Raw genomic sequence first — 14,148 nt, forward strand, 5'->3', positions numbered from 1 at the left:
ACTAAATTCCAGAGCATCACTTTGAGAAACTACCTTGAGTCATCTTATTAACGTCCACAGCACACTTCACGCACTTTAATCAATTAAACTTGGATTTCTTGGTGGACTTGCCTCAAGGTTACTGGCAGCTAACCAATCAGACAGTAAATGACTGCTTTATGACCCAGGAAGTGCTCGTGTCTGTGTAACCTTCAGGCACTACAATTGCACTTTTTGACCATAAAATACACAGTTATAGAAGGGAAATTATTCGTAATCACACTATCTGCTGTTACGCAGATGTGGATAGCTTCTCTTTTGAGTCTGAATGTTCCTTCTTCCTATCTTCTCCTTTCATTGCATCATTGCCTCTGGCTTGCTCATTAGGGATAAATTTAAAATGTATAATTTATGTCCTGAGTTTAAATATATCTGTAAAACTGCATTGAAACTGCTGGTCTCTGACACTGACTGATGAATACTGAGGAGTTCCTGCACTGTTAATTACTGTTTTCTAGAAGGACATTAATGCAGCGTGCAGTATGTGTAGTGTCAAAAACATTAAATTTGACTGATGTTGATCACTAATTTGGGATTTTCCACTTGGAGTTTGGACAAAAGTCCATTTCCTGCTGTAAAATAAAGTTATGACTCAGTTCTAGTTCTAGCCAGTGGTGACAGTCACACATTACAGTTGGATTTAAAACAGGAACAGAAGCAGACTTCACCTCAAGCTAACTTCTATCTATTGTGTGTGTGTCTGTGTGTTATTCACTGAGGTAATTTTGAATGTAAATGTAAAAGATTTTCCTTTATTAAACTTAAACATTAATTTCACTAATTTCAAACATTTAAAGTTCAAATATTTAGTCACAACCAACACAGTGATGACCGTAACAGGACATTAAATCATAATTAGTCACCCTGAGGATTTGTCATTGTCAGCCGCTCAATCCAAAGCACTGGCTTTCTCCCTGCTACTGGCACAGTGACTCACATTATCACAACGGAAATCTGTCAAGCCATAATGCTTTCCAAAAGGACAAAAACATAACAAGCTTAAGTATTCTATCCAAGGCATAACTAAGAGATTTTTCAAGGTCTGGCAGCTATTTATCTTACTTTGTACATACATTTGTATTTAAACATTGTGAAAATGTGTAGAGGGGAGGTTCAATGCTCTAATCTGATTGGTTAGAAGGTGCATGGTCTGACATGATCAATAGGTTTATTTTAGTGTCCTGGAAAACACAGAAAAAAAGTCTTCAGAACTAAGGAGTTTATGCTTTCTGGTTCCTCTGTAAAATGACAAGCTGTGTTTGTTTGTTTGTTTTTAACTGTCCTATATTATAAGTGATAACCGGAAATAATTTGCCTCAAGGACACTGCACAACATTAAATCACACTATAAACTATTAAAAGCACAAAGTAAATAAACTGTAATCATCACAGGCAAATTGTTGCGGTACGAGTGGAGTAACACACTCCAGACTGCACTGCAAGGTGGTCCATTGAGTATTATTTCTTACATATGTATAAAGACGTGCTTCAGGCCTTAAAACAATCACAATTCACAAATTCACAATCACAAATTGTAATTTGAGGAAAGAATGAGTTGTATTATCAGACGTAACATGCTACTGAAGAGGCTTGAGCTGCATCTGAATATCCCTACTATACTACTGTACAGCAGAGAGCAATACACCAAATAAGTAATATATGTCTAGATTCTCAGTGTTCATCAAACAGCAGGGAAGAAACACCCTACTGCTTCTGCCGAAATCCTGCCAGTATGAAACTAATGGACACTGCGCTCTCCCATTAGGCAACGGGACTGGCACAGGAGAGCTGAGTGTTAAGTGCTATAGGTATTAAACATTGCTCTTTGTGGTTAAACCGTACTTGTTTAACAACACCTGAATAAACTTGTTAAAGGTATAAACAAGAAAAAAACTGCAGTTCTTGAAATTTTTTTTTTTACAGTTAATCTAACGCCATAGGTCACATGGCAGTGCCAACATAGTGGATGTAGTATGTCCAGATTGCATTCACACACCTGATCTTACTACAGTGATTAGATGGCCATTATTCATCAAAATTTAAGCTTGATTTCAGCAACAGTAAAAATGTCTGCACTGTTCCATACCTAATTCATTAAACTATTCCGTGTGCTTGAACTCAACACTGATCAGAGCACAAATTATACAGCATCAGATCAGATCCCAACTGAAAGTGCTACTTTCAGACAAACAGAACATTTTTAAAACAATTCCTCTCCTGTCAATACCATAGTCCGTCCTTGTTATTATTCCTAATGCTACAGAAAGCGGGGAGAATGTTTTAAAGCAGCAGTATGATGTTTAGAGCCATCTGTTGGCTGTGAACAGAAGTGCATGTGCAGGCAGGTCCCTGACAGGTCTACCTACACTGTCTGTAAAAAAAACACATGTACTACAATACTCTGGTGTGAGGAGAAGCTCATTTACAGAAGGGAAAGACATCAGCAATATAGCTGGACATGCTTTTTTCTGTAATGTTTAGTTATCATATAATTATTTTCTCCTAGTTTACTCACCAAGAACACAGTCTATGCTAATGCTCCTATGTGCGAATAAGTGTAATAATGTGTGTATATGGTATCCAGTGTGATCCTAGTGTTTATGAGACAGGCTCAGAGTTCATGATAAGGATGAATTGCTTACTAAAGACTAAAGAATGAATAATTGTAATGGAGTTAGAAACTTTTAAACCTTACACACTCCACCTTTGAAAAAGAATCATGTTTGTCAAAGCTCACATGTACCTGAGTTTCTAAAAAATGATGGTGTGACTACTTTATGTCTGTAATTCTTCAAATTAAAACTGAGGTCTGCCCTGGTATAGCAGCTTTCGGGGTGCCACTTAATTAACCTCAGTACAATACAAAGTAATTATATACTCTGGTCTTTAATTGTTTAATAGACTGATAGACGGCCGTCTGGTGCTTATTTGGATATCCTCCAGACCACTAATTGTATCTCAGTGGCTTAAAGACACAATGTCATTTTTAAAAATATAGATACTAATTGAAGATATTGCTATTGCTTGTATTGCATGTCCTTTATGTCTCTGCATGAATTGCATGTACTTAATGTCTCTTGCATGAATTTCTCGTACTTTATGTCTCTGCAGTGTTTACGCCTTGACTGAACCCCACATTTTTTGTTTGCATGTTTTGTTTAAATTTATTTATTTTTCTTTTGTCCCATTGGAATTGAAGGTTATTAGATTAATGTTAATTTGTCTACTGATACATGAGGTCAATTTCCTTTAATTGTACTAAATATAAAATGTTTTTCCTAGTAAAAAAATAAAACAAAAATGTAAAAATCACATGCCCTCGTTTTATGATCAGAGTTTCCTGTAAGCAATGCACTGTGTGCTAAAAATCAGCAACACATTAAATCAGCAAAAATGTATTAACTGAATTCCCAGCCTACCTTTCCCGTCAGTTGCTGATGCCTCTTGTAAATGCCTGATAGACCTGCCAGGAAAAATTAAAGAAAAAGCACACACACACAGCAGTTAAAACAGCATTCAGTGCCAAATAGACATGAATATTTACCTTTAAATCAAACAAACTATATTTCATTAGCGTTTACATCAATATTCATTGACTAGCAGGCCCAAAACAAATCCACGATAGATTTAAAGTGGCACAGCAAAGCCCTGTGAAACATATGGCAGGTTGTAAGCACACTGAGGAAGGAGAAGAACAGGGGTTCGTACCAGACAACCGGGAAGAGGATCGCTCCACAGCACAGCAGGTCCACCAGGAACAGGATCTCCATCCATAATCCATACTCGCTGGAGCCTTCCTCTGTCGACTCGATGATGATGTAAGCCACGTTAGCCAGGACCTGGAATCAAATTTCTCCTCCAGTTAATACAGGTTCTTACTTTTACACTTTTTACACTTGTATCTGAGCACCACACACTGTTCAAATTACTGCTTCTCATATCATAATCATAATTCAACAAAACTGCTTAAATTTTAATACACACAGCATGTGTGTATGCTTTGCACACACCTTTAGTACTGCACCACTGAATAAACAGAACAATGACACTGATTACATAGAAAAGAAGAATTTTACAGGTGACAGTGCATGAACATGGTTTAATTACGTCTACTGTGAGCAGTGTGAATTAACTCCTACCAAGATGTAGCCATAACAACAATGGGCTAACAATAGCCTCTGTGTGATTCAGGTATGACTAATCAAAAAGTATATAAAGCCTTCATTTGTTAAATAATAATAAATAAGCAGCCCTAAGGAACTAAACAGGACAGAATGTGCTGTTACATTAATCTGCTTATTCAATGGTAGGGTAGTGTGAGGATTATCTTCTTATAGCAACATGTACCAAAGTGTTTTATTCCACTTGCAGCACATCAGTTTGTGCCACAACAATGTCTAAAAGCCCTCTGACGTGAAGATGTTCCAGTCAGAAAACATTAAGCAACAGCTTTATCTCTGACTACTGAGACGTGCTAACACTCAAGACCTCTAGAACTCTCTACAGACCTCTGCAATCAAATTGTGTTGATACATAGATCTGAACAAAGGTCAATTTGTATGTCCCCAGTAGCACAGTGGGTTCCATCATTGTAAAATGGAAGGAGTAACCACGTTAGAAAGGCCTTCGATTAGGCCATTGGCCAAGAACCCAATCGGCACTCCAACAGAGCATGAGAAGTCCTCAGCAGAGATCCTGCCGAATAGATGGATAAATGGAAGTCACTCCTGAAAAAAAAAGCTTTTGGTTGGAACTCTGAGAGCATGAGGAAAAATACTCTAGTCAGACAAAATTAAAATTGAACTCCAAATATCTGGCAAAGACAGCTATGGTGCTGGTTCCATCCCAAGCATGAAGCATGGTGGTGGCAGCATCACGTTATGGGCTGCATGTTAGAGGCAGGAATGCAGAGACTGGTCAGAATTAAAGGACAGACGAACGCAGCCAAATACAGAAAGATTCTTGAAGAAAACCTGCTCTAGAGTGCACACGACCTCAGACTGAAGGTTCACATTTAGGCACAACAGTGACAAAAAGCATACCGCCAAAACAGTGTTGGTGTTGCTATTTCAGGACAAGTCTCTGAATGTCCCTGAGAGGACAAAGCCCAGACTTAGAAACTAGAACAACTGTGGAGAGAACTGAAGATGACAGTTTACAGATTCTTTCCATCCATACCAGATTCAGCTTGAGAGGATGTGTTAGGACGAAGGAGAGAAACTTCCCAAATCATGGCTTGCAAAGCTAGCCAAAAAAAGACTTACTCAAAGCCTCAAAGCTGTACTGATTAAAGCATCAGAATAGAGAAGAGATTCTAGAGATTCTATTCTTCAGAATAGAAGAGAGATTCAAGGTTTTAAATTGACCAAAAAGTCTACAAAAACCTACGCAGTTTGTTATTATGGATTACTTTGTGTACAAAAAAAGGAACTTAATCCATTTTAAATGAAATCTATAACACACAGTCTTCAAAAACTGAATAAACAAAGATTACAGGCCTTAACATAGATAGAAACAGTCAGGTGGCATTTGGGCCTGTGAATGAGTTACTCCGCTTTACTTTAATGCTGAAACTAAAAAAATAATCTTATAGTCTTATAAAAGTGTATGTGTACCTGTAGAGGGATGACGATCATGAAGATCTTTTTGTCCTTGTCTGAGAGGATGTGTTTGACGAAGGCCCAGCCAGTCCCTATCAAAGCTATAGTAATGAACAGCAGCGCCCCCTTCAGCCTGCAAAGAAAACAAATTAAACATTAGCTCTATGACCAAACAGCTATTTCTGAACATGGAAACACACTCTGCTTCATGGCCAGTTCTGCAGTTCCCTCACAGGTGTGTGATGTAGTAGACCACGGCCCAGCCTTCGATAGGAAAGCCTTGGTTGGAGATGTAGTAGTAATCAATCTGCAAAGCAGATAGCATTACATTAACAGTGTAAAACCTGACCTGTATTAATACTTACACAGTACAAGTTCTGCTTCACCGCACACAGTTTAAACTCGGCTAACATGAATCAATACGGCTTTACTGATTTCACTTTTACAGCACTTCTTACTGAGCTTTAGTAGTGACTAATTACTCCAGAAATGCATTATCTTCATATTTCTTACATAGCCCAGACAAGTTAAACATACTGGATAAATAAAAACATCTTTAAATGAAATAAATGACAAAGAGAGATAGATAGATAGATGGATAGATGGATAGATAGATAGATAGATAGATAGATAGATAGATAGATAGATAGATAGATAGATAGATAGATATCCTATGCTAATAATTTAATAAGAATAATAATAAAAATTGCTTTATATAAACTATTTCACATATCAGATGTTTACATATAGTCCACAATAACTAAATTTAGACAAATGAACCAGTTTAAAAGTTTACTTTTGCTCGATTTTCACTACTGTGTTGTTACCTGGATGATCAACGACTGTTTATATGTTTTGTGACAGTTATTCATGAGTCCCTTGTTTGTCCTGAGCAGTTAAAGTGCCCACTGTTTTTCAGAGAAGAAAAAATAAATCAATCAGCTCCTCCACATCCTTCTCTAGCATCTTCTGACCCCTTTCCATCAGAAGCTATATAATTTTGAGATCCAGCATTTCACAGTGAGGGACTCGGTTCAAATCCTTTTGAACAGGATGATCGATGTTATAGTTATTATTTTGTTTTCTGGGAAACCATTAAATGTACTATGTAGCATTTAAGGAGCAGTACTAAATGGAAAGAAACAAAAATAATTGTTTTTATATTTAGTTATTATATTGTCTGGTGGACTATTTGCAAACATCTGCTGTGTGAAACAGCTTATTCAGACAATAGCAATAGTTTTTTATTTTTCCCTTTAATTCTTAAAACTGTTCAGATTCTGTACACATAGATCAATATAAGATGTATGACAGTTAAAGATTTCAGAAAGACCTAATATGCCATTCTAAAAACAGATTGGTGGCAGAAGTAATAGTGCTAATAATATCAATGGCACAGTTCCAGATCTTCCACTTTTGATTTTAAGCAAAAACAATCATAGAAATTCTAAATGAATAATCATAACCATATGCTCACAGCATGGAAAATGAGCGAGAGAGACTTGGTGAATGGAAGAGCTGCCATGAGCCAGTGGATTTTGTACACATCAGCTCTGGAAAGAAAAGAAAGAAAGAAATACATAATGTAACACACAGTTTCTTGCTTTGTGTTGAATTTCTATCAGTGTTGGAACAGGTTGTTTTAGTGTGACAGTAACTCCGGTTGCTGTACCTGCGTGTGCGGAGAACATGGACCCACAGTGTCCCGATGAGAAAGAAGAACACGGACATGCAGATGTAGAGCTTGGGGAGAGGAATCTCTCCAGCAGACAGGAAGCTGTCCGGATTCTTCTCCTCGATGTTGATCTGAAATCAGATCGATTCGTCAGTTTGCTGTGAAAAGCGACTCAGCACTAGTGCAGGATACAGTGATAGGTGTAAAATCTAATATAATGAAAATTTAGCTTCAGAATCAAAAAATGATAAGGACATTTTTCCACTTTGGTTTGTTATAATTGGTTGTGTGTGAAGCGGATTTCACTCTCTGCTGTGGTTTACAGAAATAAATCCTGATTCCAGCAGTGATCATGAGTCATATCTGATCCAATGTCAAGTGGGTCCAGCATACAAAACAGTTTGGAAGAACATTAACACATCAACAATTTTCATTAAATGTGTTCATTTCTCAGTACCGCCGGAAAACAACATGTATTTTTGTGGAACTGTGAATACATAAAAGCTTTACTCCTTTAGGAGAGAGACATGTTTACATTGTTTACATTTCTGGCCCTTATCCAGAGTGACTTACATTTTCTCTCTTTTTATACAAGTGAGCAATTGAGGGTTAAGGGCCTCGCTCAGGGGCCCAGCACTGGGATCTTGGTGGAGCCTTCCAATCAGTAGTCCAATGCAAGTTTTTAGAGACATGTTTACTGATTAAGAATTATTTCTCATTAGCAAAATTTTGCAGTGGCCTTAAAGCTTAACTAATAACTAGCTTTATTCTAGTTCAATTAAAGTCTATAAGACAAGTTTCATTTTCAGTTAGAGTATGGGTTTTGTAGGACTAGTTCAGAGCCTTTACTGCACCAATCTCAGCTCACTGATCACTCCTACAATGATGATGCACAAAGAAGAAAAAAGAGTGTGCACTGTGTACAAAGCATTATGAAGGTACATCATGGTATCAGCTTATAACTTCATCCTTTCACATGAAGAAAAACTGTTAGGGACAGATTTGGATAGTTATTAGCAGGGATTTATTGCTAGGATCACTATTAGGATATTTATACCAAGGAACATTAGCTATACTGTATGTCAGAGGATGAATGCCTTCCTCGTTGAACTGCACTATAATACTGTTATATAGTTATACACAGGGTTACAGATGTTTGGCTCACGATTCTCATTTGTTATTCTTTGGAACAATATGTACTGTGTATTTATTAAATGTTTACATTGCTGTAGCGGCTCTGTTTGACTAGCAGATGTCCGTGAATGATGTCTGGTCTGAGTTTCGAATTACTGATTTAATCGCACTTAATACTATCAAGGACCAAGAGTGCAGCATGTCCTCTCAAAGTTAAAAGGAAACCAGGGACATTAAAGTCTGGCTGAAGAAGCAGTCGTGATGGTCTGCTGAGAAAAACACATAAGAAGATTGTTGAAGTGTAGAAGTCGTGATAAGTGTGCTCTGTGGGTAGTGCGTCAAGTGCATAGCCGTGATTCATCACTCCATTCACTCATTCACTCCTCCCCTTTTTCTTCTGTAGGTTAGTTACATGTGTATTTTTGTGCTGTAGTTCTGTGTTGTTTTTGTAGTTTTGTGGGTTTTTGGACCACACTGTTGTCCTGGAGAAATGCCGTATCATTATACTGTATACTGCACCAGTCATATAGGGTTGAAATGACAATAAAAGCTTCTTGACTTGACATTACATGTATAAGTGAAATCATACGGCTTATTGTTCAGAACATAAGGAGATACCGTATACTGGGGCTCTACTGCGGTCTGCAGGGTGTTTTATTTTGAAAAACTGCCACTTCCTTTTATGCCTCTTTCCCTCACATGTCCAAGTCGCGGTTTTTTAATGAACCGATAAATTAAACCCACAAGTAACCTCTTGCAAAAATGAGCAAAAACCTGAATATGTTTTTGTGTAGTCACAGGTACATCCATGGTTATGATGATGGGGATTCTGGGATTAAAAACAACAACAACAACAACAACAACAACAACGAGTAATTAATAAATAAAAAGGTTAGGCTCACGTCGATGCTGAAAGTGAGCATGTTCTGGAATGACACATCCTGGCTGGCAGCTGTGGAGGAGAAGCAGTTGTGGAAATAGAAGTTGTAGAGGCCTTGCTGTTCATCTGTTGTTACGTTGAAGTAAAACTGAAAAAGCAGAAGACAAATCAATAAAATTCAGGTGTTGATTGGTCTTAACAGCAATGGGCCTAGCTTTCTTCTGAGTCAGATGTTACAGGTATTACCTTCTTTCCTCTGTGTGTGTGTGTGTGTGTGTGTTTGTGTGTGTGTCACAGCACAGAATTGAATGCAACAAAATCCAGAGAGGAGCATTTGTCATTTCATATGGTAGAGAAGTCTATAGTGGGATTTCTGACACACCTTTTTATTTTTGCACTGAACCTACAAGACCAGAACACAGAATGAATGTACTGGAAATGCTCACTGAAAGGAGGTTTTCTGAACTGACGCCTGCACTCGCTACAAATAACATTGCTAAGGTACATACTCTCAATTTAAAATGCTTTCTTTTTGTAACACAGCAGCAACAGATCATGAAAAAAGTCCATTACTTGTTGCCACATAAGCCTCATAATTCCAGCGCAAAACTAAAGAAAAATTTGTCCTTGTCATATTGTGTGTATCTGATATTTCACTGACATTATCACTAATGCAGCACGACTTCAGGACCCACCTGAAAGGAGTAACTATTGCCTTTATTCTGCAGCGGATATGAGACATCAGCCTTATTCTGCCAAAAAAAAAAAAAAAATAGATATCGGTCATTATTCCAGGATAAAGCAGTTGAAACACGTGCCTCCGCACCAGCAATAATCACACAATACCCAGAACAACAAAAACAACAGAGTGAATATTCCTACCTCGGTCACGTCCCGCTTGGATTTGGACTCGGCTGAAAGTGAAACAGAAAACGAAAAGCAATTTAAAATACGGGCGAGGTAAAAACTAAAACCAATGACCCAGCAACAATAAAGCAGTGCTCTAGACTTCTCTCCTCTACAATAAGACACAGACTTTCACAGCTTACGTCAGTTTTACTGCATCCTTATCCACATGGGATTGTTTACAGGACTCAAGAATCTGATTAGAATAAATTGCACTTGCACACACTTCTGGTCAACAAACACGACATGAATGGAATATTAATGTAAATGCAGATGTGTTGGCCATTAGACCGATGAGCTACTTCACCAAACTGTGAAAGTGAAAGTCTGAGAGAAGTTTAACTTTGCACTTTTGCTTTGTTTTCTAAAATAGTTTTGTAGTAGTAATAAAATCTGCTGAAGAGACACCAATCAGCCTACAATGCATGCCTGTGGACTGCATGAGGAAATGTCCAAAGCACAGGGAGAAAATGTCTTCAAACAGGCTCACACAGGGTGTAGGTGTGAATCAAACCCCCAACCCTGGAGTCATGAGGCAAACGAACCCTCACACACACTGTATAATGAACTAGCAAATATTATACCCTCTGTTCTGGTGTGTGGTGGTGTTGATGTTACCAACAGAAATGCCGGTATTAAAAATACAGAAAAAAAAGAAAAGAAATTAAGTTCATGAGCTCCATAGAAATTTTTCATGTTAAGCATCACTAAATTATTAGAACAGACAAAAGCCCAAAGATTTGCAGAAAGGATTCATCACACAGTAGCAAATGCATTCATTTTAATGACTAAAGTTTTGTGTGAACTTATGAAAAATCCTGAGTCCCCACTTAATACAACGTAACACAACTCCTTTTTACAATATTTTATATTTCTGTTTTATAGAATTTAGTTTCTGTATTATCTTTAGTAACGTATGCCAAGTTGTGGAACTAGAGCTCATATGAATGTTGCGGGAAAGAAAGAAAAATGCAAAATACTTACTAAATAAAACTAATCAGTGAGTCTTATTATTATAATAGAGAATATGATTATACTATTGTCATTCAGCTAGGGAAAGGTTTTTCTCGTTTTTTTGTGTGTGTAAAGTGTAATCATTCTGATTGTAAGTGGATGAACTGCAGCTGTACCAGCAGACTGGGGTTTCTCTTTCTGCTCGTCTGTTACAGGCTCAGGCAGCACAGCGACGATGTGAGGAAACGTTCCCTCCTCTGCAGACGTCTTCATCCTAACGCTGTAATATGGGGAAATAAATGGAAAAAATAAATAACAATGAGCAAAAATATACATAGAATGCTCGTAAAGCTGACAGGAACAGATTGGAAATAACGGCACAGTTTTATGCTTAGTGCATATGTTGTTAATCTGCTGCAGCTGTCAGATTTATGCTTCTTTAGTTTTTCACTGGAGCTCTGAAGTAACGGAGGGTTAAAACTGACAGGTTACACACACACACACACGTTGGTTACACACACACACACACACACACACACGTTGGTTACACACACACACACACGTTGGTTACACACACACACACGTTGGTTACACACACACACACACACGTTGGTTACACACACACACACACACACACACACGTTGGTTACACACACACACACGTTGGTTACACACACACACACGTTGGTTACACACACACGTTGAAAACAAATAACTATAACTATCTTAATGGAATTACACCATATGGCCAAAATTTTATGGACACCTGACGATCACGCTTGTGCTTGTTGAACGTCTCACTCCTCTGAGAAGTCTTTCCACTAGATGTTGGAGTGTGACTGGTGTGGATTTGTGATCATTCAGCTACGAGAGCATTAGTGAGATCAGGCAGTGATTTTGGGTGAGGAGGTCAGGGGTGCCGTCAATGTTCCAGTTCATCCTAAAGGGGTTGAGGTCAGTGCTCTGTGCAGGTCCTTCTACTCCACTCCATATAAACCTTATAAACCTTCCTTTGTGCACCTTTATGCTGGAATAGGTTCGAGACTCAGCTCTTAATGCTACAAAACATCCTATATAACTGTGTACTTTGTGGCAACAGTTGGGGAAAAAAAACAACATGCGGCTGTGATGCTCTGGTCAAGTCAAGAGTCCACATACTTTTGGCCATGTATCATATATATTACTGTTCAAATCTCTTTTAACATACAATCTCATCTTTAAACGTTGTGTCCTGCCCGACGCTACCTCGTAAAGCTGATTTAACTTACAGATTATTTCTGAAGTCCAGCAGGAGAAGAACCACAGAAAAGTCACTGCTGGGGACCTTTTTCAGCACGCAGTAGTCCAAGCCATCGTCCTGCACACAACACAATCAGTTTCCTGATCACACACACTGACAGGCGTTCATCACGTACAGCCTCATCATCCTGCCTGCATTTCACATTACACAACATTACAAGCCTCAAACCCTCACTGCCTAATACAAAGAGCGCTTATTCCCGAGTCACATCAGAGATGAGAGAGAAAGCTCTTCCTTACCAGATAAGTAGAGAAGCCGTTACTGCTAGTGCGATCCAAACTGAAGCCAATCTGTGAAGAAAAATGTGTGAGAACAGAGAAGAGACAAGCAGCATGAACACATCTGAGAACATTTAACCAAAGTAGCATTTAGATTAGATTAGATCAGCAGTAGTAATATTAACATTAATCGTAAACAAAGTGGAATAAAATCATCATTTCAGAATTCCACTACAAAATAAATCTTGAATGTAAATGTAAACAATAAATAATCGCATGCATGTTGCTGTTAAACAGTGCTTTTCTGCAGCACTTGGGATATTTTCAGGATATTTACACAGCTGATTATGCCGATTTCTCTACATCAGCTCTTCTTACTATTAGTTCTTTGAGAACATCGACACCAGTGCTTTCTCTGAGGCGAGTCATTGTGTGTGAATGAGGTGTGAGATTGCTTGGAGGCAGACAACATCAGGAGCTCAACACTTCAGTAAACACTCATGCTTGCAGGCTATTAGGTTGATATTAATGAGCTTAAAATCCCTGATAATGACTTAATTACATCACCACTAATGCACAGGGCTGGAACACCTCAATTCCAGTGCAATGGTGTGGCTTATGTGTCATATATAACATACTGGTATATAAAAGTTATTAAACTGGTGGAAATCTGGAAGGTCACACCATATGGAGAAGATTCCAAGCTAGAGCGAAAACATGCACAGCCCCGGGCACTGCAAACTACTCCTAGCTTAACTCCTGAGTATTTTAGTCCAGGTTTACTGCTGCGTTTTAACAGTTCCCGCTAAACTGATTTAACACATTCATTTGTAATAATCTTTATGATTAAGGGGTGAGCAACTAAAGCAACAGGAGCAAAGAAACAACAAACGTATAAACAATGTTTACTTAACTTGACAAAAAAAAACCTCAGAGAAAAATGAGGATTTTCACTTTGCCACTTCAGTTACCAGAACAAGTGCAGCTAAGAGCAGGGGAGTGGGCAGAGATTTTGCAGTGATTGGACAGGGCTTGAAGAGGGTTTGGACAGTGATTGGACCAGGCTTGGACATGGTTTGGACAGGGCTTGGACATGGTTTGGACAGGGCTTGGACATGGTTTGGACAGGGCTTGGACAGTGATTGGACAGGGCTTGGACATGGTTTGGAGAGCGTTTGGACCGGGCTTGGATATGGTTTGGACAGTGATTGGAGAGGGTTTGGACAGTGATTGGAGAGGGTTTGGACAGTGATTGGAGAGGGCTTGGACATGGTTTGGACAGTGATTGGAGAGGGCTTGGACAAAAATCTGGCAGGGACTGGGCAAGGGATCGGACAGTGATTGCATTTTAGTCTGGCATGACTCCGGTGGCATGTCCTTTTAAAAGGACTGATTAAAGGTCAATCCAATGGAGAATCACATTCATTCTGCCATTAGTTCAA

General features: G+C 38.5%; 1 protein-coding gene across 1 annotated transcript in view; it reads right to left on the minus strand.

Moving 5' to 3' along the window:
* The window catches only part of gpr107 (G protein-coupled receptor 107), a 33,053-nt gene that overhangs the window by 17,916 nt on the left and 989 nt on the right, over nucleotides 1-14,148 (minus strand). Inside the window, exons 3-14 of the mRNA XM_058383757.1 lie at nucleotides 12,728-12,778; nucleotides 12,457-12,545; nucleotides 11,365-11,468; nucleotides 10,211-10,242; nucleotides 10,024-10,080; nucleotides 9,351-9,476; nucleotides 7,312-7,445; nucleotides 7,117-7,192; nucleotides 5,873-5,946; nucleotides 5,655-5,772; nucleotides 3,748-3,878; nucleotides 3,459-3,502 (exon numbers count right to left, since the gene is read on the minus strand). Coding sequence (XP_058239740.1) covers nucleotides 3,459-3,502; nucleotides 3,748-3,878; nucleotides 5,655-5,772; nucleotides 5,873-5,946; nucleotides 7,117-7,192; nucleotides 7,312-7,445; nucleotides 9,351-9,476; nucleotides 10,024-10,080; nucleotides 10,211-10,242; nucleotides 11,365-11,468; nucleotides 12,457-12,545; nucleotides 12,728-12,778 — 1,036 coding nt within the window. The remainder of the gene's footprint in view (nucleotides 1-3,458; nucleotides 3,503-3,747; nucleotides 3,879-5,654; nucleotides 5,773-5,872; nucleotides 5,947-7,116; nucleotides 7,193-7,311; nucleotides 7,446-9,350; nucleotides 9,477-10,023; nucleotides 10,081-10,210; nucleotides 10,243-11,364; nucleotides 11,469-12,456; nucleotides 12,546-12,727; nucleotides 12,779-14,148) is intronic.

Source organism: Hemibagrus wyckioides, linkage group LG28 (assembly GCF_019097595.1).
Source record: "Hemibagrus wyckioides isolate EC202008001 linkage group LG28, SWU_Hwy_1.0, whole genome shotgun sequence".
In the NCBI taxonomy this organism is placed as follows: Eukaryota; Metazoa; Chordata; class Actinopteri; order Siluriformes; family Bagridae; genus Hemibagrus; species Hemibagrus wyckioides.